Source organism: Xyrauchen texanus, chromosome 20 (assembly GCF_025860055.1).
Source record: "Xyrauchen texanus isolate HMW12.3.18 chromosome 20, RBS_HiC_50CHRs, whole genome shotgun sequence".
NCBI lineage: Eukaryota > Metazoa > Chordata > Actinopteri > Cypriniformes > Catostomidae > Xyrauchen > Xyrauchen texanus.
Window position 1 is genome coordinate 22,963,922 of NC_068295.1, and position 22,687 is coordinate 22,986,608.

Genomic DNA, 22,687 nt, shown 5'->3' on the forward strand with positions numbered 1-22,687 from the left:
AAGTTTATGTGAGAGTTTATATGAGCTGTGCGAGACACTGCGTTGCGTTCTTTAATTGGTTTAGGAAACACTCCGCTACAGCTGACTATTTTCGTTTTGACATGTCAGCGGTATCTGCAAGTACCGGTACGTGTCACGTGACTTTCCGTTGATGCAAGGATAATTGTCTCGTCTGCTACTTTCACTTCCCAATGAAATGACACTTCAAGAAAAAAATACAGAGGACATGACCTCGGTGTCTTCAATGGAACAACGGACATGTTTACTCGCATTCATGCCATCCCAGATGTGTATGACTTTCTTTCTTCTGCTGAACACAAACAAAGATTTGTAGAAGAATATCTCAGCTCTGTAGGTCCAAACAATGCAAGCGATTGATGGCCAGACCTTTGAAGCTCCAAAAAGCATAATTGTATGGTTTTCTATTTTTATTAACTATTTGTGTGTAAAATTCTGCACACACAATTATGTCTAAGAAAACCAATGAAATACATGTAGTTGCCAAAATAATGTGAATTATAGCATGTTTTGGAATAATGATGTAATGTCAGATTTCTTTTTAGAGAATTATTTATAAGAATATACATCCAGTATATATATACATACACACACACACACACACACACACACACACACTGGCGGCCAAAAGTTTGGAATAATGTACAGATTTAGCTGTTTCTAATTGAAACTGGTAATTTAATTCACCAAAGTAGCATTCAACTGATCACAAAGTATAGTCAGGACATTACTGATGTAAAAAACAGCACCATCACTATTTGAAAAAGTCATTTTTGATCAAATCTAGACGGGCTCCATTTTCAGCAGCCATCACTCCAACACCTTATCATTGAGTAATCATGCTAAATTGCAAATTTGTGCTAGAAAATCATTTGCCATTATATCAAATACAGTTGAAAGCTATTTGGTTCATTAAATAAATCTTAACATTGTCTTTGTGTTTGATTTGAGTTGCCACAATATGCAATAGACTGGCACGTCTTAAGGTCAATATTAGATCAAAAATGGCCCAAAAAAAAGAAAAAAAAACAGCTTTCTCTGGTAGTTCATCAGTCAATCATTGTTTTGAGGAATTAAAGCTATACAATGCTTGAAATGACAAAAAAACTGAAGATTTCATACAAGGTGTACAATAAGGTGTACACTAAAGTCATCAAAGACAAAGGACAACTGGCTCTAACAAGGACATAAAGAGATGTTGAAGGCCTAGTTGTAAAACTAAGCAAGAGGATCACTACATCAGAGTCTCTAGTTTGAGAAATACATGCCCCACATGTCCTCAGCTGACAGTTTCATTTAATTCTACCCGCTCAACACCAGTTTCATGTACAACAGTAAAGAGAAGACTCAGGTGTGCAGCCTTATGTGAAGAATTGCAAAGAAAAGCCACTTTTGAAACAGAAAAAAAAAAAAAAAAAAATGGTTAGAGTGGGCAAATAAACACAGACAAAAGATAATTGGAAAAGAGTGTTATGGATCTTAACCAAATTGGGATCAGCTAGACTGTAATGTGCGTGAGAAGTGCTTGACAAGACAAGTGTAGGAACAGGAAGTACAGGAAGCGTCGGGTGAAATATCACCTGAGTATCCAAGGATCTGCAAATCTGTCATTGCTGCACGTGGAGGATTTTTTTATGAGAAATCTTTGAAGTAGTTCTGAACATTTCTTTCAAATTGTAATAGTAATTTTTCATGTTATTATTGTCCTGACTATACATTGTGATCAGCTGAATGCCATTTTGGTGAATAAAAGTACCAATTTCTTTCCATAAGAGCAAAATCTGTACATTATTCCAAACTTTTGGCTACCAGTGTATATACAGGGTTGGGGAGTTATGGAATACATGTAACGGGATTACGTATTTAAAATACAAAATATTAGTAACTGTATTCCACAACAGTTACAATTTAAATAATTGGTAATTAGAATACAGTTACATTCAAAAATAATTTTGATTACTGAAGAGATTACTTTGCATTTTATTGTCATTTGTTTCTTTTAATATTTAGTCTTTTCAGATGGAAACCTTTATAAATGATGCGATTCAAAATGCATTTTAACAGCGGTGAAACACTTTCTTATGATGTTCATACGAGCAGACAGAGAAGTAAGTTTGAAGTAAGTTTGAAGCAGAAGAAATAGAAATAAACCTTGTGTTAATTGTCAGCTTTATGCCAAGCTAAAATGCTATTTCTAGCCATTTTACATGCACATGTTATCAAACACGATCATATTTTTTTATCAAGAAAATTCACGTTGGATTTTTTTTTCCAGTAAGACCTTTGATATTAGGACAAAAATATTACACTTGATAATCATTTTTGTATTGTTTTCCTGTAAAAATCTCTAAAAATCCTTAAAACAAGATCAATTTGATTTCTGTTGTTTTAGAAACAACACTGCATAAGATATTTAGGTTTTTCAGAGAATGTATTTTTAACATGTGTATTTTGTCTTACTGTACTGACAGAGTTTTTATAGTCAAAACAAGTGAAAAAATCTACCAGTGATGAAGAAGTAATTCAAAGTATTTAGAATCCGTTACTGACATTGAGTAATCCAATGGAATATGTTCCAAATTACATTTTACAATATGTATTCTGTAATCTGTAATGGAATACATTTCAAAAGTAACCCTCCAAATATACAATAAAACTATATATAGAGGTGTGTATATCTTCTGCATTGTCATTGAGTAAGTTGGTAACCTAAAAGTTTTAGGTCTACTCCTAATATCCTAATACAGCATTTGATCTATAATGGTTTATTTTATTTTATAGATGTATTATTGGTTTGCAAACCTGAAGCAGGTGCATAAACAATAAAGAACATTTTCTAAAGCTAACAGTTTTTTAAAAGTGTAACAAATCTGCCTAACTATGTAGCCTAATCCTATTATAGGCTGCATGTAATAAATTGTAAACTAAAGAGACTTGGTTTTCCCCCAGACAGCCCCCATAGTTATTAATCTTGATAGCATAACATCGCAGACTGAAAGGAAAGTTCCCACTTTTGTTTAGCATGCGCACATAATTGTCACGTGAGCTCCACTAGCCAATCAATTTCCACTTTTCCCTGCTCTCCTCTCGGGTCAGTCGAGTTGGAGGAGCGGAGAAGTGATGGTGGTGCTGCCGTAGGCTTCCTGAGCAAAGTTTGCTGCTCTAAAGAAGTCTTTGGAACCACGCGCGGGGGAAAAGACCACCAATTGTGGAATACTGGCGGTTGATTGAAGCGCGTGCGAGAGTGACTCCGGGAAGCTTTTCCTGGTGTGTGTGTGTGTGTGCGCGCGCGCTACGTGTCCTTGACGACGGGGGAATTTTGGGAGCCGCACAAACTAGTTTTGTGTGCTTCGGAGAGAGAGACGGAGTCAGGCGAGCTAGCGCGTTAGCACGGCTCAGCTTGCTGTGTTCAGCTCACGCGAACCGTGTGTTTTTGTACTAGTAGACAAGTACGTTAATAACGTAATAAATACTTTACTAATTTAAAGAGTATTCGGTGGTTAAATAAACGTATGGATATTTTGCTTGATTCATTAGCCTGGGATGAGCAGGTACTTTTGTACCTGTTGCTTACGGCTTGAAAACTCTCATGTCGGCCAGTGGGGAATGTGTTTTTTCTTGCTGGAGTTTTTTTTTTTTACAAGAATAAAACAAACTTAAGGGCGGACTTGAACTGATATTGTTGCCTTTACTATAAAGATTATGTTTAAAACGGGGAGCGTTTGTTTAGAAAGTACTCTGGCTACTGTGGATGTCCGAGCTTCAGATACACTTTGCACTCCCAGATTGGTTGGCTGGTTAACGTGGAAACAAAGCAATGGGTCTCTTAACCTCTGTTAAGCAGGACTTAACCTGAGCAACTCGCCATTAACGAGACGTTCATTTGATATAAAGTTAACCAGAATTTGTAAGGAACTTTGTGTGTGGATGTGTCAGAAGGGAATTCAACAATTGGACTAGTTTTTACTTCGATTTGACATCAGGGCACCTTATGGTGTTCCTGCAGGCACAGAGACATGGATGTTCCCCAGGCCGTTTTCCCAAACGGTGAGGGGCGCCAGAGCCTCGAAGACCATGTCTGGACGGAGTCGTCCAATTCGGGGACTTGGGCTCATTCTGCTCCCGTGTGTCATCGTTCGCTCTGGACTGCAGTCTTCGACTATGAGGCTAGCGGGGAGGACGAGCTTAGCCTGCGGCGTGGAGACGTGGTGGAGGTCCTGTCTAAGGACGCTGCTATCTCGGGAGACGAAGGGTGGTGGACTGGGAAAATTAACCGTCGCGTGGGCATCTTCCCATCAAATTATATTACGTACCAACCAGCCATTTATAGACTTCCCGCCGGTGGCTCAGTTGGGGCTCGTGTCAGTGACCCGTCCGCCCCTGTTCAGATACCTTTTTCTGAACTTGTTTTAGAAGAAATAATCGGCGTTGGTGGTTTTGGCAAAGTTTACCGGGGTACTTGGAAAGAGCAGGAGGTCGCGATGAAGGCAGCTCGGCAAGACCCTGACGAGGACATTAAAGCAACTGCAGACAGTGTTAAGCAAGAAGCCAAACTTTTTTCAATGCTGCAACACCCTAACATTATTAAACTGGAGGGGGTGTGTTTGGATGAGCCGAACCTGTGCCTAGTCATGGAATATGCCCGAGGAGGGACTCTGAACCGCGCCTTGACGGGCAGGAGGATCCCCCCTCATGTCCTTGTGAACTGGGCCGTCCAGATCGCCAGAGGCATGCAATATCTCCACGAGGAGGCTGTAGTTCCCATTATTCATCGAGATCTGAAGTCCAGCAACAGTAAGAAAACGATCATGCATTCCTGAGTTATTGATAGGCTCCTTATCTTTACGAAGAATTGCAGGTATTTACTCTAGTGCAGAAAACACTCGGGTTGAAACAGGTTGACACAAAGGTATTGCCTTTCGAAATTAGCACGTTAATCATTAATATCCACCCTCGTTTACAAACCTTATTATCAGCACATCAACCTTTCCCTTATAAGCCTGTGTTTGTTACAGAATGGAGGGGAACAGAAAGCACGTGTAATTTAGGCATTCCCAGACAAGTAAAGACGGGGGCATATCATATGAAACTTTTAACCTTTATCATGATAACCTGAAGTCATCTAAGAACGTTTTTCTATCCATCTATCTGTCTGTCTGTCTGGTAGACATATATCAGACACCACTGTCTATAAAACACATTTTACTGGAATGTCCTACTTTTAATACCACTAAGCAACATTTTACTCAAAGTTTTTTAGTGGATGTTTTCAAAGATGTCTCGCCAGGGAAAATGTTATTTGTTTATGAAATATTGAAATGAAAGGTCTTATATAATGATCATTGTGTATATTACTGTATTATATACTATATAGTGTATATTACCTTTTAAAACAGCCTTGATCTTGCCATGAAAATAGCCAGTGATGCTGATATGGCAATAAAAAGAAATAAGTAGACATCTGTCTGTCTGTCTGACATAGTAAAAGGAAACCAATAGGTAGAGAAATCTAACCCCAAAACAAAGCTATAAAATTGATGGATGCTCTGAGATTGAATGGAGCAGTTTTAGTTCATGTTAAAAGACACAGGATCTGTCCAGGTCCTTCTGGCAACTGCAGCATTTCCCCATCTCGGAGTACATCTCTGTGAGTCAAACGTTAAATATTTTATGATAATTCTTTGCTTGGTTGGAGTATGATTTCTTACAACAAATGCCTATTGAGTAAAAATAGTCCGGGTATGCAACCTGGCACCAGTGTTTTTTTGCTAACCCGTAAATAAAAGGCTGCTGTATCATTCATCCATCATAATGTGTGTTTACATGCCAAAATGCTGAACCACTAAATGGGAATTACCTTTATAAATCTCATCCCTGGAGTCATCAAGAGATTTGGGGCTGCAAGTTTTCACACCCAAATTGTCCCTGACTAAAGAGTATTTGAAAACAGCACCTGCTCTTTAACAGTGGTTTTAAGTTGTGTGCTTCAGCAGAGTTTCTTAGTCTAGTGTTGCATAGCTGATAAGTGAAAAAGCACAGCCTCTCTAGACTTTCAAAGGAACTGAGGGAATTATGGCTTTTAGGTTTCTGAATGAGTGTGACCCTTAGCAGGTTGTGAAATTAGAGGTTAGAGTTTGAACAGCTGGCATCCTGCTTGAGAAACTGTCTGCTATCTGCTAACTAGGTTCAGAAAACACTGGCTTGAAAAAAAAGTCTTCTAAAAGAAGCATCAAGACTGAATATAAAAGCTTTTTAATGGAAAATGTATGTTAAACAGCATGATTTGATGCTTATATTTATACCACATTTCATGCACGTTCTAGTTTAATTGACAGGAGATGTCTGTATCTACAAGGTGATTGGCTCTTTTAACTATAAGGCGGGACTTCCTTTCTACATCCGTTGACCGTTGGGTGCTATAGCTCCTTGGTTGAGCGTTCCAATTTCTCCCATTTGTTTAATAGAAGTGATATCATGTATTATTTTCGGCTCCTCATATCACAGACAAGCTGTAGTTTGTTTTCTTGTAGACTGTAATTTTCAGTCTTTTAACCATGAAATATATTAAAACAAAGCATATGCCCTTTCTTTAAGGAAAATGCTATACCTTCAGGTTATGCTACATGACTGAGATTGTATTATTGTGTTTCTTAGTCATAGATGGAGTTGGGAAAGGCCCTCTCTTATCTGCCTCAAGCACACTACACATTTGTTAACCTAATACCTACAAATGGCATTTCAAATATTGCGTTCAAACTCAGTGTAAGTTTGTAAATGTAAGAAGAGTCATTTTGTAAGAGATTGGCCTGTCTGAAGAATACTCACAGATACACAATACAATTGAAAATCAAAAAAAATATCTCTAAACTTTAATTTTAGTAGGATGATCAGTTGATGACATTTAATCCATTTGGTTTCATTAAATATTATTTTACAAGTTGTTTCTAATATTGCCGTTTCTAAAATGTACTGTACATTATCATCATTATAACTGCGTAATTTCCAAAATTAGCAGAGTATTTCCAGAACTGAAAAAAGGCAGCATTCCACTATCAACAATAGACGCAATGTGGCACCCTGCCCCCATGCAGCATGGCAGATCTACTGTTAACGCAACCTCTCCACAGGATTGTGACAAACAACACTGGAAGCTTGCTGACCTTAATTGAAAAAATAACATGTGTTTGCTCATGGCTGCACTCAGGACAGCACCTTCACGAACCAGACCTTTTCTGCTGTGTTCAGTTGTCCATTCAAGATGTGATGCATTGATTTCAGGTTAAAGGTGGAGAGTACATTTTTAGAGAGGCACAAACAGTCAAATATTACTCTTTAAAAAAAAAAAAAAAGGTTTGCCCTTGGGAAATAAAATAAAACCTTTTTTAAGCAATTTGCTTAGTATCCACTCTTGCCTAGCTGATCAATGATTATCTTTCAGATATAGCAAATAGTGAGTGAAATTATGTTTTTGTGGCCTACTCTTTTAATACCTCACTTAAAGGAATGTCGCTAACGAGGGGGCAAAAGCTTAACATAAGTTTGCACAATGGAATGGTCAAGCACTGGTTGCTAGGTGACTGCCAACCCAAGAATGCTCCGACTCCTAGGCCTGAAAGGCTTATTTTCATTATTTTTAATCTCCTCAATAGCTGCTATTTTCTCTCCCAAGACAGGGATTGGGGGTATAGAATATTGCAAAACTGTAGCCAGAAGTCCCTGTGAAACTTGGACTCACGCCACACTTCAGAACTCACTTTAGTTTAGCAATTTCTGGCACATGAAATGAAATGTTAAGGAATCTCAAGCATGCGTGCTCTCCAGAATACACACACACACAGAGACTGACAGCCTAGAGGACAATGGCCTTGTTGGAGCAATAGGAATAGGGCCGTGGTGAGCACTACAGGTAATGGTTATCAGAGCCTAAAGGTGATTTTTCTTCCCCATAAAACGGTCATTGAAAATTGAGCCAAGAAAAGGCAAGTAAGAATAATGGTGGTAAAACAGAGCAAGATTTTTTTGAAGTTCTGTTAGTTTTCAATAATTATTAAAACAAATAATTTAGGGTCACAGCACTGTTTGCAGAACTCTTCTCGGACCAGGTCAATTTTGCCTAAGACTGGATTTTTAACAATGTGTTAGGCTTAATTTCTTCTCAAACTTTACTTTTTGGTTCCACTTTTGGAATCTTAAGTGTGAGTGTTACATTCAACATATATAATTAGGGCTTGGTATTGATTAAAATCTGATTCACAAGCTCTTGATTCGATTCGATATTGATTCATATGGGTATATTTCATTTATAATATCCCTTTTGCTTACAGTACATATGAAAGAAATTCTCTCCCAGCTAATGTTGTTAATTATACAGGTATATAATCTAACTAGGTACATTAAGAAAATATACATTTTACTAATTATGTTTTAATTTATTTGTTTTTGTTTTTTATTATTATTTTGGATTTTATTATTATATTGTTTTATTCGAATTTGAATTGATTAGATGATTAGAATTAAATGTTTTTTTTTTTCTTTTTTCTTTTTTTTTATCAACAACCCATTGTAGAGAACAGAAAGAGTAATAAAAGAGACATTATTCAGCAGTGGTGTTCTACTACTGAACAGTTACAGTAATACAAATAAATGTTACAGTTATTCTAAATGTCTTGCACTGTAACAAGTAAATGAACTGGGAGTGTAGTCAAGGTCAGTACTGTCCAATGTAAGCTGGATGATTACTATAAATGAGGAAAGTATGGGAAAGTTAAAAAATCCTCAGATAAAAGGGCTCAGTTACTCCCTTAGGTTGTAATGGTAAGGGAGTCAAGGTCAAATTAAACAGGCATCTAGTTGTCCTCTTGTCAACTGAGAGCCTCCATTTTATTACATACTGAACTGGACAGAACTGGTGTGAAATAATACTACTGACCTCAGGAGGTTCCTGACTTCAAAGCAAGCTGGCCTACATTCTCATGTTATTTGTCATGTGGTACAAGACTGTATTGTAAACTAGAGCAACTTGTTGAGTTCTTCATCTAGGCCTGTGTACTAGAAGATTCCATTTAATGATAAAAGAGTGGAAATATGTGCACTCTCTTTGCGTTCCTGTAATGTTGTCCATTGACAAAAATGCTCACAAAAGGCTCTTGCGCACAGAACATTCCCATCATACCAATGAATAGCTGATCAGAACAGGCCGGTCTCCCCCGTAATTTCCTGTTAATTCCGTGTATAGATTTTGCCTTGTAATTTTAGGCTTCAATAACATAGCTGAGATTTCATTTTGCACTAGAATGTAGAAGTGAATAAAAGTTTTACTTTTTGTTGTCTCTGTTCTCTTTAGTTTTGTTACTTGAAAAAATCGAAAATGATGACATTGGTCGAAAAACTCTGAAGATTACTGACTTTGGCCTGGCTCGAGAATGGCACAAAACGACCAAAATGAGTGCAGCTGGAACTTATTCCTGGATGGCTCCAGAGGTCATCAAGTCCTCCCTGTTTTCCAAAGGGAGTGATGTTTGGAGGTAATCATTACCATTCAGCAGAAGTACATTTTGACATTGGAATGTCTAGCTTTTCTGAAACCATAGCCATCATTTTTTGGTAAACTATTCCTTGTAGCTCATTTGTCAATTTTTCTAATCGCTTTACTCAGACATTGCTTACTACATGCCACCAGTTGGTTTCACTTAGTGTGAGTTGACAAAAGGGAACTCAAGTAATTATCTCATAGAGAAATCAGTGGGCCATATGCACACATGTTTTAGGAACGTCTAAGGAGACAACCTGGTTAAAGGAATAGTTAATCCAAAAATGAAAATTCTGTCAAAATTTACTCACCCCTCTTCCTTTCTAAACGTTTTAATTAATGTCATGGCAATTACAATAGCAGTAGATAGTGCCTCTCATTAAAGATTAAAGAAAGGACCCAAAAGTATCATAAAAGTAGTCAATGCAACTTGTACGTTATATTTCATGTCGTCTTTGTTATTAACAATTTTTATTGATTCCATGCAAGCCAAACAGACATAACAGAAAATGTGGAATCATATTATATGAAACTAAAACCCTACAAAACATCCCTCCCCAACCCGACAAAAACAAGCACTCCATTGGTCAAACGCTAAATTGAAAATGACAGAAATTGACAAAAATCAGCAGAAAACATTCAGAAACACACACACAAAAAGCACACCTCCAAAAACAAAAAGGTTGCACACATACATTCAAAACTACAAGTCCCATATTTCAAGTCTTCTAAAGGCATAGGATAGCTTTTGATGAGAACCGAAAATGTAAAAGTAATTTTTCAGTGAAAATATTTATTTATGAGGCATGAGAGAAGCTTGTTTTAAATTAACTTGCATTGTTTTAACATAAGTTATAAACATTTTAATTTTTGGATTAACTATTCCTTTAATACTGTAGCAGGAGTACACAATCACTGTTGAGTTCATAAAGCCAATTAGTGACTTTAGAGTGTTGTGATTAGTGCATACTCATGGTGCACCATTAGGAAAATTCAATCCATTTGTTCCCTAATCTGTTTTTTTTCTCTAAACAGTTATGGAGTCCTCCTTTGGGAATTATTGACTGGAGAGGTTCCTTATCGTGGCATTGATGGTCTGGCAGTTGCCTATGGTGTGGCCGTCAACAAATTAACCCTTCCCATTCCATCTACCTGTCCAGAGTCCTTCGCCAAGCTCATGGAGGGTAGGTCTGCTATTAGTTGACTATTTGTTTTGTCCCACTGTTTATGTATTATTCTGCACAACAACACCACAACAATGCCATTACCATCGACTATCCACTGAGATTTTCGGACATTTTAAGCATCACCTTTTTTACAAAGATTTCTAATTAGATGGACCAAACACACTATGAATAAATTAAACAATTAAAATGGGTCTAAAATGATTGTTTATTTTCAGCTGTATGAGTTCTAACATTTTGTTTTCATAGAATGCTGGGAGCAGGATCCCCATATCCGTCCATCTTTTGCCACCATCTTGGAGCAACTGACTGCCATAGAGGAGGCTGTAATGGCAACTATGCCACAGGACTCCTTCCACTCAATGCAAGAGGACTGGAGAGTGGAGATCCAAGAGATGTTTGATGAGTTACGCACTAAAGAAAAGGTTGGTGGCTCCTCTCATTTTGCGAGTCTCCATTGATAATATTCCAAGATTTAAATGACTATTTATTGTCTTGAGTTTTTTTTTTTTTCATGGCCAGTTGAGAGTTTGTTAGTGTGCTGTTTAGCTTTGTTTAGTCAATGGAAACATGACCGTGCCATTATTGTTAAGTAAAACAATGATTGGAGTTTAATAGCCTCTGTGTTAAGGCTCCTAACTGGTAACAGAAAAGGTTGATCCAAGGTAGCAACACATTAACTGGAGAACTGCTGAGATGAAGTGTCACCATTATACCATTGATCATAACACTTTACTTTGGTTTTGCCTGGGGCCTATACCTGAATTTAGAATATTGCAAGTTGCTTTGGGACAAAAAGTACCCACTACAGTTCATTACAAAACCATTTCGTTATAAAAGCCTTGCATTGTTCATGCTGCAGTGCCCATACCTGTTCTTATCAGATATGATTTAGATTTGACATGAGTAACTATGTTTGGTTGAACTGATCCACTTAACAAACCAAGCTATTAGCAATAAATCAGGCTGTAGTGTTTAACAACGTTAATATGATAAGCTGCTTCTGGTCTTGGCTCCTTGTTATGTTGAAAAGGATTTGTCATTGCTTGATCAAGAATGCCTTTTCCTGCAAGTGAGCTAAAACTACAAGTAGCAATCTTGATTTTGTGTGTGATTTAAAAATCTGTGAATTTCACCACTGCTTTAGGTACAGGACTGTCCTGACACAAAATTATTTTCCTTTTTTCGTGCTGTATCAAATGAACTTTTACTGACTAGTAAATAAATAATTGATTTATTTGTTAATTTAAATTGTAATCCAAATCATCAGCTCTAGTGTGTTTCTTTGCAAAGTGCCTCAAAGCTTCTTATGAAGTTATTCACAAGAGTAGGGTTGGGCGATGTCCCCTAAATTGGCAGTTGATGATGTTGACAGTAAAACATTGCGATGGACGATGATATCGTCGGTGGGGTGGGGCGGGGGGGATTATATAATTTCATATAATTTTCAAAAATTATATGAAAAATTATAATTACGTTATTTTACTAACCCAACTAATGACTCGTCGGCGCTTTATCAGTAGGTTGCACGACACGTAAAGCATTTTTTTTTTTTAGCTTTCACTTAAGAAGAGTTGTGCACTTTTTATTTTAATATATCTCTTTACATAAATACTATTTTCCACTTAAAAACTATAATTTCATTATTTTACTCACTGATGAGCAAAAGGTCGAGGCAGAAATGACCATGTACCTGCAGGAAATGGCCATTGATGGGGAAGAGGACTCGCTGACTTGGTGAAAAACGAACAACAAAAGGTTTCCGTTCATGGCAAGATTAGCACGGAAATCTGTGCATATGTGCTACCAGTACTCATCAGAGCGGGTCTTCAGCACAGCGGGTAGTGTAGTTACTCCAATCCGCAGCTTATTAAAACCAGATAAAGTGAATATGTTGGTATTTCTGGCCAGAAACATCGAAATTTAAACATGGTCTATGGTGAAAGATATTAGACTTCTTTACGCATTTTTCGCCATCCGTTGCGGAGCTATTCGATTTTGCATATTATTTTTTAAACGTTCATTTGTGTAGTTCATATGACCACTTTACAATATTTTAATAGCATAATTTATTTTGTAGCCTGTGCTGAAGTTAATTGTGCTGCTAATTATAAGTGAAATGTTAATGCCGAGTTTCGGTCTGAGTGTTGTTCCCGTTTTCTTGTTCTTTATTTGTTGTTCTTCTATGTTTTAATAAATGTGTGTTATTCATATTCACCTTGTTTCTTTCATTTGATTTGACATTATGGACTTATGGCCAAGGAAATTTTTCTTTAAAAGTATTAACCAGACAAAAGTTATTTGACGTTCGCTGGTCTGGGTTGATCTTAAACTGCCGCTTCAGTGTATACAAGAGCTGTGTGACAATGAGCAAGATTTTCTGAGACACTACAACTACTAATAATGAATTAATAAAGGCTATTTTCTTGTAGCCTACAACATAAAATATTTTAATCTAAATGTACAGTGTAAGACATGTAAAAAAAAAGACAAGAAGCTAACAATGTCAAGATCAATATTTGTGTAGCCTGCCTGACACGGTATTTTCACAGACTAACACGTCACGTCTCTGGCATATACTACAGTATTTAAAATAGCATATATGCATTAGTTATATTATCAATTTAATTTACAGAGCAATCCCTGCAAAGTTTTTAGGTTAACTATAGAAGAGACTAGGATTAGTGAGTCACACTAGCAAGACTCGCAAAAGGGGGCGTGGCATCACGATGATGGCTCTACATCGTGATGTTGGTCAGCCATCACGATGGACGATGATATCGTCTATCGGCACAACCCTACACAAGAGATTAGGACAAATTACATACTCCATGAGAGCAGAAACTGTTTTGAATAATGCTTAACGATTCAGTCTGTTTTTTTTTTTTTTTTGCATTATACATTTGGACTACTCTGTTGATGAGATGCAAAATAGAGCATTTCCTAGTTCACAGAAAGCTAATAAAATGTCAAAATATTCAGGGTTCACTTCATTGAACACATTTTCGTTGGTTAGTAGATTAAAAAAGGCACCAGACTTTCTTGTCTGCTAATTAACTGTTGCAATTTACTGTGTTTGCCTCTACTGTGTGGATAACTCACTCACAGGTCTTGCATTATTGTCATGTTTGTGGGGCTCAAGGGTAAAACCAAGAACAAAAACTGATCTGAAATCAGCCATTTAGAGGGAGAGAGGAATCAGATCTGTCCTCCAAGGCCAAAGGATGTGTGACTGCATTTCATACCATTGATGTCCTTTTGCTCATGGAGTTGATAGGGCAATAAATCATCAGCAAGAGAACAGTCCAGTTGGTTCCTTACAAAATGATTCTGCACATCAAAAAACCTTAGTCATATTTTCAAACATATTGTATAAATACATCCTTACTGAATGTACTTGATAGTAAATGTTCTTCACACACCAACAGGAGCTCCGTTCTCGGGAGGAGGAACTTACGCGAGCAGCCCTTCAGCAGAAGTCTCATGAAGAGCTTTTGAAGAGGAGGGAACAGCAACTGGCCGAGCGAGAAATTAATGTGCTTGAACGAGAGCTCAACATCCTCATCTTCCAACTTAACAAGGACAAGCCCAATGTTAAGAAACGGAAGGGCAAGTTCAAGCGCAGCCGTCTGAAGCTCAAAGATGGAAACCGCATCAGCTTACCCTCAGGTTAGAGCTCGACAAGTGAACTTATCAGTGCGCTAATGAGTGATGTGCAAAACATTTCAAAATTGACTAGAGGGTAGGTTGCCTGAATGATGTAATGTGACACAATCTGAATGCCCATGGTTGCAACAATGGGTGCTTTAAAAAAAGGGATATATTTATAGAAGAAATGTTTTGCATCAGTTTACTCTGCAAAGGGTTTTACTGTGCAAACTTTTGAACAGCTAAAGCACAGCATGCTGAAAAATCATATATTAAAAAATACAGCAGTCGACCTCACTAATTGACTTGTCAGTTGTTGGATGACTAGTCGACCATCCTGACCCCTCCCTAGAGCCAACATCTATTGAGATCATAACTTAGAATGAATGTCTTGTAGGGAAAATGTATCTGACAAGTCAATTCAAAGTATTTTTAATTAGCAGTATTAAGGTGTTACCTTTTTCTGTGCAACAGATTTTCAGCATAAGATCACAGTTCAGGCCTCGCCCACTATGGACAAGAGGAGGAGCCTTAACAGCACCAACTCCAGCCCCCCCAGCAGCCCTACACTAATTCCCCGCCTCCGTGCCATCCAGTGTAAGTTCTTTCTCTCTCTTTTTGTTTGGATTGAATCTTAGATATTTTTATTTATTTATTTATTTTAAGGAAAATGTTGCTTGCTTTATTAAAATTAGGTTTGAAGTTTGTTCTGAACCGTAATCTGTTGTCTTTCCCTTAATTTTCTCACTCTGTTGTAACGTTGGCTAAAAAATATTGATTTTCCGATGCATCATAATGTCAGATTTTAATACCGTTTTTGTTCTTTACAGTCAGTTGTTGATCAAAAACAACAAAAAAAGAAACATTTAATTCTAATAACGCATAGCAGGGATGTTCTTTACAGAACAGCCAGTTTCCTTAGAGACAGTACTGTTTTTTAACACTTGCTTAACAAATAAATGTAAATACTTGTAAATAGTACAAGTTATTCAATTAAATCATTATCATAACAAAATATATGCAATATAATATATGTATTGATTGATTGAATACATTGGTTTATTTCTTTCATTTGTAAGAAAAATAGACATTATAACTGAAATATATGCACTTGAGTTGATATTGAATCGGAATCAAATTGGGAAATCTGTATCAGTACCCAGCTGTACTCTTTAGCTTCAGTCAGTCACTGCATTTTTTCCATATGAGAAATTCACAGAATTCCCATTCTCATTTTGGAATATCAAGTAATTTCAGAAGTACAAAAAAATATGTAACTTATGGCAATGATATATGTTTGTTAGCATCACTGTTTATCAACCAACTATCAGCATATATCAGCAGACCAATAATATATCTTACCTGTTTAAAGGTTTGCCAGTTTCAATACAGTGAAATTAAATAATGTACCAAGCGTGACTGCCTTTGGTACATGGTTGGTTTTCACTGTGTTGTGACTGGCAAATATTTAAACAGAGAAGATATATTATGGGCCAGTCTTTATATTTCTCTTGATAAACACTGATTCTAACAAACTAATTAAAAGGAAGCATTAATTTATCTACAGTTGAAGTCAGAAGTTTACATGCACCTTATCCAAATACATCAGTTTTCACAATTCCTGACATTTAATCGTAGAAAACATTCCCTGTCTTAGGTCAGTTAGGATCAGCACTTTGTTTTAAGAATGTGAAATGTCAGAATAATAGTAGAAAGAATTATTTATTTCAGCTTTTATTTCTTTCATCACATTCCCAATGGGTCAGAAGTTTACATATAAGTTGGTATTTGGTAGCACTGCCTTTAAATTGTTTAACTTGGGTCAAACCTTTGGGTATTCTACCACAAGCTTCTCACAATAAGTTGTTGGAATTTTGGCCCATTTCTCCACTCGTTTTCAGTTCTAAACAAAGTCTCTATCGGATTCAGTCCAGGGCTTTGCGATGGTCACTCCAATACCTTGACTTTGTTGTTCTTTGCCATTTTGCCACAACTTTGGAGGTATGCTTGGGGTCATTGTCCATTTGGAAGACCGAATTGCGACCGAGCTTTAACTTCCTGACTTCAATATATTCACATTATTTTCCTTTCTCATAATGCCATCTATTTTGTGAAGTGCACCAGTCCCTCCTGCAGCAAAGCACCACACAGCATGATGCTGTCACCCACATGCTTCACAGTTGGGATGGTGTTCTTCGGCTTGCAAGCCTCCCCCAAACATAACAATGGTCATTATGGCCATTTTTTCATCAGACCACAGGACATTTCTCCAAAAAGTAATATCTTTGTCCCCAGGTGCACTTGCAAACTGTAGTCTGGCTTTTTTATGGTGGTTTTGAAGCAATGGCTGCTTCCTTGCTGAGCAACATTTCAAGTTATATCGATATAGGACTCGTTTTACTGTGGATATAGGTACTTGTCTTCTTTTTTCCTCCAGCATCTTCACAAGGTCCTTTGCTGTTGTTCTGGGATTGATTTGTACTTTTGCACCAAACTACGTTAATCTCTAGGAAACGGAATGCATCTCCTTCCTGAGCAGTATGATGGCTGCATGGTACCATGGTGTATATACTTGCATACTATTGTTTGTACAGATTAATGTGACTCCCAAGGATTACTCCCAAGGATTAACCAAACTTGTTGAGGTTTTGAGACTTGTTTGCACAATTTTCTGCTGATTTCTTTTGATTTTCCCATGATTTCAAGCATAGAGGCACTGAGTTTGTAGGTTGGCCTTAAAATACATCCACAGGTACACCTCCAATGATGCCAATTAGCCTGTCAAAAGCTAATAGGCTTATTGTCTTAAGGTTTGACATCATTTTCTGGAATTTTCCAAGCTACCTGTACTTAAAGACACAGTTAACTTGGTGTATGTAAACTTTTGACCCACTGGAATTGTGATAGTCAATTAAAAATTACACAAACTGTCCGTAAACAATTGTTGGAAAAATTACTTGTCATGCACAAAGTATTTGACATAAATTACTTATACTTCTAACTATATACTTATAGTTTTCTAATATAAAATCTGTGGAGTGGTTAAAAAATTTGTTTTAATGACAAACTTAAGTGTATGTAAAGTGTATGACTTCAGCTGTATCTATCTATCTATCTATCTATCTATCTATCTATCTATCTATCTATCTATCTATCTATCTATCTATCTATCTATCTATCTATCTATCTATCTATCTATCTATCTATCTATCTATCTATCTATCTATCTATCAGCATTTTTCTAAGCTCAATGTGGAAGTTCATGACAAACATGTATAACATTTTTTTCCCCAGTAGTGAGCCACCCAGGTGACAGTAGCCGAAGGGACAGTATGTTTGTGTATCACCAAGATGTGGATATCACAAGCGAGTGTACACCACCTAGCGGGTTTAGGAAAAAAGGCAAGGACACTATAGTCCTGTTGGACAAAAACCACCCCATCCACTATGTCTTGGTGTGATTCCTAATCACTGTGGCTTTAGCTTCACAACATCTCTTTTTGTTTTTTGCCTAAGTCATAACTTGCCTAATGCTTATAAAGGTCTAATGATGATGTGTCATTTTGCTTTGATTGATTTTTGGGATCAATTACATTTTGGTTGACCTTGGACTGGTGCTGCCAAGCTTTGTCGAATCAACTAAATTTAATCTGTTGCATCAATGTCTTGCCTTTTCAAATCTTCTAAAGTGTAAAAAAATACTTTTAAAATATTTAATGTAAAGCTCATTTTAGGTCAACCCAATCTTATTAAAGTAATATTAACCGTAATGTAATTTAACACTTTCACCTGTGATTTTTCCATCTGTATATCGCTGGGTGGTGGAGGTTGCATTGATTGTCCAGTTTCTAAAAGGCTTTTGCTGCTCTGCTAGACTAATAGATTGAATCTCAGCCTGTGATTTAACTGATATTGGCTGCTGTGACTTGTGTCAGTTGGAGAACATTTTCATTAGATTAGAATTAGGAATTCTGTTTCAAATTCTGTGTATCTTCTTTATCAATAGTGACCCTGGACGAGAGCAATAGGACATGGGGTCGGAGCACCAATTACAAACCTGAGGAGTTTGAAGATGTTAAAAAAGGGTTTAAGAAGAAGGGGCGCACATGGGGACCAAGCTCCGTTCAGACGAAGGAAAGGGGAAATGGTGCTGAAAGGTTTGAGCGTGTTTTTTATTTGATGTTTTTTTTATTTCTTTTCTTGATGCCAAACAAGATTGTCTTTGTGGAGAAACATTGTTTTATGTAACTGTCTTCAGAGTTCGACCTCTCTCAGATGGAAGCAGTCCCTGGTCCACTAGTGTTCTGAAAGCCCAGAAATCTGTTCCATTAGCTGCGTTATTTGCAGAGCAGGGTATGTAAAATACTTCTCTTCCATTTACTTCTTTTTTGAATCATATTACTAAGTTTTACAGATATTTCTTAGATTTAAATGTTCAAGAGCCAAGTTACTTAAAGCTAGAAAAATTCAACTCTCTGCTTTAGCTGAATGGAGTTAAGTTTTTTGATTGAGCACAACATTTATTATTATGGGCAGGGCAATTCATTACTAAAGCGTATCAGCATCTTAATTAATTAAAACCATATTTGTTCCAGAAACCGGTAAAGATGAAATATGCTCTTCTGATGGATCCGACAACAAACCAAAGCAACTCAAGTTCCCCAACCAGGTGTATATTGATCTACCTATGTGGAAAGATGAGCAGGGGGAGAGCCAGGGGCTGGGTGGAGGAGGAGGTGACAGCCAGGAGGACTCTACAACATCCACCAGTTCCACCAACACCACACCGCAGCACACGCCCACAAACAGCCTAAAGCGCGCCGCCACTCGCCGCCGCATTGACTGTGTTCTGTACGGATGCGCCTCCATCCTGGCGTCCGTCGCATTTGGCTTTGACCTGCGAGAGGTCTGTAAGGCCCCTGCCAGTGAGGAACCAGAACCACGTGAGGAAAAAAAAAAACGAGAGGGCCTATTTCAGCGTGCTACTCGCTTCCGCCGCAGCACCAGCCCCCCTAGTGGCAGCTCTCGCAAGGATGAGGTCACCGCAGGGCCTGTAAACCTGCTCGCCATGTCATCGATTTCAGAGTGTAACTCCACCAAGTGCCTCCTGCAGTCAGATTTTGTGGTCTCTTCTGGGTACGGTCCAGTGAAAGATTCTCCGCCCATTTCCCAGACAGATCAGAACAGTGTGATATCCACTGTGAGAAGTGATGTTATCCCCACAACCCCCTTAAAAGATCATAATTTTGGATCCAACTCTAGGCTTAGAAGAAAGAAGTCCAGTCCTGCTGTGTGTCAAACCAGTGAGTGTTATGTTTTTTAATTTTTTTTATTTAGGGGGTTGGATTAATGTGTTGAGTTGTGGCATGATCGAATGTTTCTTTTGAAAACAAAATCACCCAGATATTTTGAGGTATTACTTGGGGCTGGGCGATATGGCAAAACATTTTTATATCTTTTTTTTCCCTTCAAATTTTAAGACTGTTCTTGATTCGATTTTTCAACTTTTATATGTTCTCAATTAAAACATTATTCAATTAACATGTTCTTTGCATGTTTAGAGAAATCAAAGTTCTTTTCATTATAGATGTTCAAGAAAAATGCACCCCAAAAAAATTAAAATCTGCACCACACAGGAAATTGTTAACTAAATGTTAATGTAAATGTTGTAAATGTAAAATAAATTAAAATATAATAAACGCAGATGTTCAGAAGTAATAGTATAAAATAAGAAAACTGCTAAATACTTCTTAGCCAATGTAGGTATTCATTTTTATCAAAACAAAGTCTATCTAGAAAGTTATCTAGGAATCAAGTTTATCTTGAAGTACTCATTGTGAATCAAACAATTGAAACGCGTCACAGAACTGAGCAATAATTTGCGGTCTATCTGAATCATCATGGTTAAAGAAGGACAGGTAAGATGTTGGATTTTCCATGTGATTTGAGATTCGCTGGTAACTGTCACGTAACTCGTGGCGGCACGAGGAGGACCTACACAATATTAGGCAGGTGGTTTTAAGGTGGTGGCTGATCAGTGTATGTCTCCATGTTGTTAACTTATGTTCATTTGAAGCGCACACATGTGCCCCTAATCAGATTGGGAGCAGCATCAAGCCAAGCACTCTGCACATTTTTTCTCTTCCTTATTCATCCTTTGGTGGATTGACAACAGATCTAAATATAGAGTTTGCTAATATTTTTTATATTTTTATGCAAAACCCTAATTCCTCAATTAAATAAATAAATCGTGTCACAACGTAAATTCGAATTAATCGAAAAAATCACCCAGCCCATGAAGTTAGTTGAGAGAATGCCCAGAGTGTGAAAAATGTATCTAGGCAAAAAAAATAACTTTTTGGAGCGAAAATATAAGACACCTCTGATTTAACAGTTTTAGGGTCAGTACATAATTCCCATTTGTGTTGTTTCATTTTTTTGATGACTTAAATAGTACTCTAAAATGTGGGAAAATAATACTAATAAGGACTGATGAGGTGTGTCCAAACAACTGGTGGTGTTTGTTGGTTAATACTGACTATGTATGCAGATATTATTTATTAATATTGTTACACTTTTTCCTTTAGTTAATGGCAGCAGTAACTCTCAGAACAGCCCTGCTGATTGCTCTACCGCTTCTTCATTCTTAAGAAAGAAGCCTGACAGAGAGCCTGCTCAAGAGGAGCAAGCTCACACCGATTCAGTTTCCAGACCCAGACCACTTTCCCTTAGAGGCAAATCTCACTCCTGGGGTCTTCTAAAGAGTCGCAACAAGAGCTATTCTCTCGGGCACTATTCTGGGGAGAAGAGTGCTCAAAACTTGAACATTGTCCTCCCCACAGAGGTCAAAATGGGCTGCTCTTTGTTGGACATGGACACAGAGAGTCAGAAACGAGACTGTACTGTTCCCCTCTGTCGAATACAGAGCGGTCCAAGCCGGCCCTCTGTCTTCGAACTGGAGAAAGAGTTTTTATCCTGAATTATGCTGCCTTTTTTCCTGGAGGACAATCTTACTTTTGTCTTTAATATGTCTATTCTGCATTTGTTTTTTTGTGTTTTCTTTTTTCAAAAAGATTAATATCATGGCCTTTGATCTATATTTGAGCCATTGCTGCTGGAGTTATTCTATGGTACTTTTTATTTATATTCTGTTAACTTTGATATGTAATTTAATATGAAGTGACATATTTGAAGTGAATGATCAATATTCCAGTGAATTTACTGTAGGATTGCTGGTTTGTTGTTTTTACGCAAGAACTTGAATCATACACCTTTTAACCTGATGAACAATATCACAGATTATTTTAGAAACTACTGATATTGAAAGAATTCAGGCATTTTAGTCTCTGTCACATAATTTCACATGAAAGTCATGAGCAGGGCCTACAGTGTTTATAGAAATATGAAATAGATGTTGGAAAGAGTTACTATTAGTGAACTGATGAAATGGTATAGCTAATTAACAGATGTTTTGCTCCAAATAGCTGAACAAAAAAACTCTGAATTTGCTTCCGTATCGTAATAGCTCATTTGTCCTACACCAATACATGATCTTGCATTTGGAAGGTTTGTCTGTAATGACCTGTTTGAAATGGATTCCTGAACCATGCAGTTGTCCACTTTATTTGAATGAAATTGTTTTCTTAACGCTGTATTGGATACCCAATTCATTGACTTGACACATTTCATTTCTGGATGAATTACATGCACCTTGTGACATTTTTACCATTAATTTAATGCAGTTTTATGTAATTATGTCTGCTCTGAGTGTACACGCTGTATTGTAGATCTACAATACAGGCGTAGTAGTATAGGTTGCATTTCTTTAATTAATTTAGGCATGAATCCAATGTTGTTGATCATCTGTCTCAGTGTTGTTGGGAGGCACTGTCTCAGAACTTTGTATATTGAAATCACATTGTCAGTCTACTGCCAATTAATGAAAATGAATGAAAACAATATTGAAAAGAGTATTTTAGCTATGATTTCCATCATTCTGATGTGTTAAATATCACATTCCACGTTTGATACACCAATAATTTCATTCAGATGCCAGAATGCTATTAAAATTTACACTGCAGAGGGTTCAGTAAAACTTCAAAATAGAATGTTTATCAGCGTAACTTACTGTTAAATCATGATTTGTTGTATCTTTGTATGTTAGTTATTTAAGGCTGCAGCCATAAATCCAAAATGGTCTTTTGACTGTCAATCTTTATATTTTAACTGGACTCTCATTATACTTTTGAAAAGACTGAAGGTTTTTTTTTAGCACAGGATCTTGATTTCAGTTCTCTTTATGTGACAT

General features: G+C 37.1%; 1 protein-coding gene across 3 annotated transcripts; it reads left to right on the top strand.

Moving 5' to 3' along the window:
• Positions 1–3,134: 3,134 nt before the first annotated feature.
• On the top strand, positions 3,135–22,625 carry map3k21 (mitogen-activated protein kinase kinase kinase 21). 3 transcript variants are annotated; one of them, XM_052151561.1, is made up of 11 exons: positions 3,135–4,812; positions 9,362–9,542; positions 10,583–10,731; positions 10,981–11,156; positions 14,160–14,400; positions 14,854–14,976; positions 17,674–17,781; positions 18,386–18,536; positions 18,638–18,732; positions 18,975–19,682; positions 20,967–22,625. In XM_052151561.1, the coding sequence occupies exons 1-11, from the start codon at positions 4,035–4,037 to the stop codon at positions 21,356–21,358; spliced, it is 3,102 nt and encodes a 1,033-aa protein (XP_052007521.1). In that variant the 5' UTR covers positions 3,135–4,034; the 3' UTR covers positions 21,359–22,625. The 3 variants fall into 3 exon arrangements, with proteins under 3 accessions (XP_052007521.1, XP_052007522.1, XP_052007523.1); XM_052151562.1 differs by having other exon boundaries at positions 17,677–17,781; XM_052151563.1 differs by lacking the exon at positions 17,674–17,781.
• Positions 22,626–22,687: the final 62 nt, after the last annotated feature.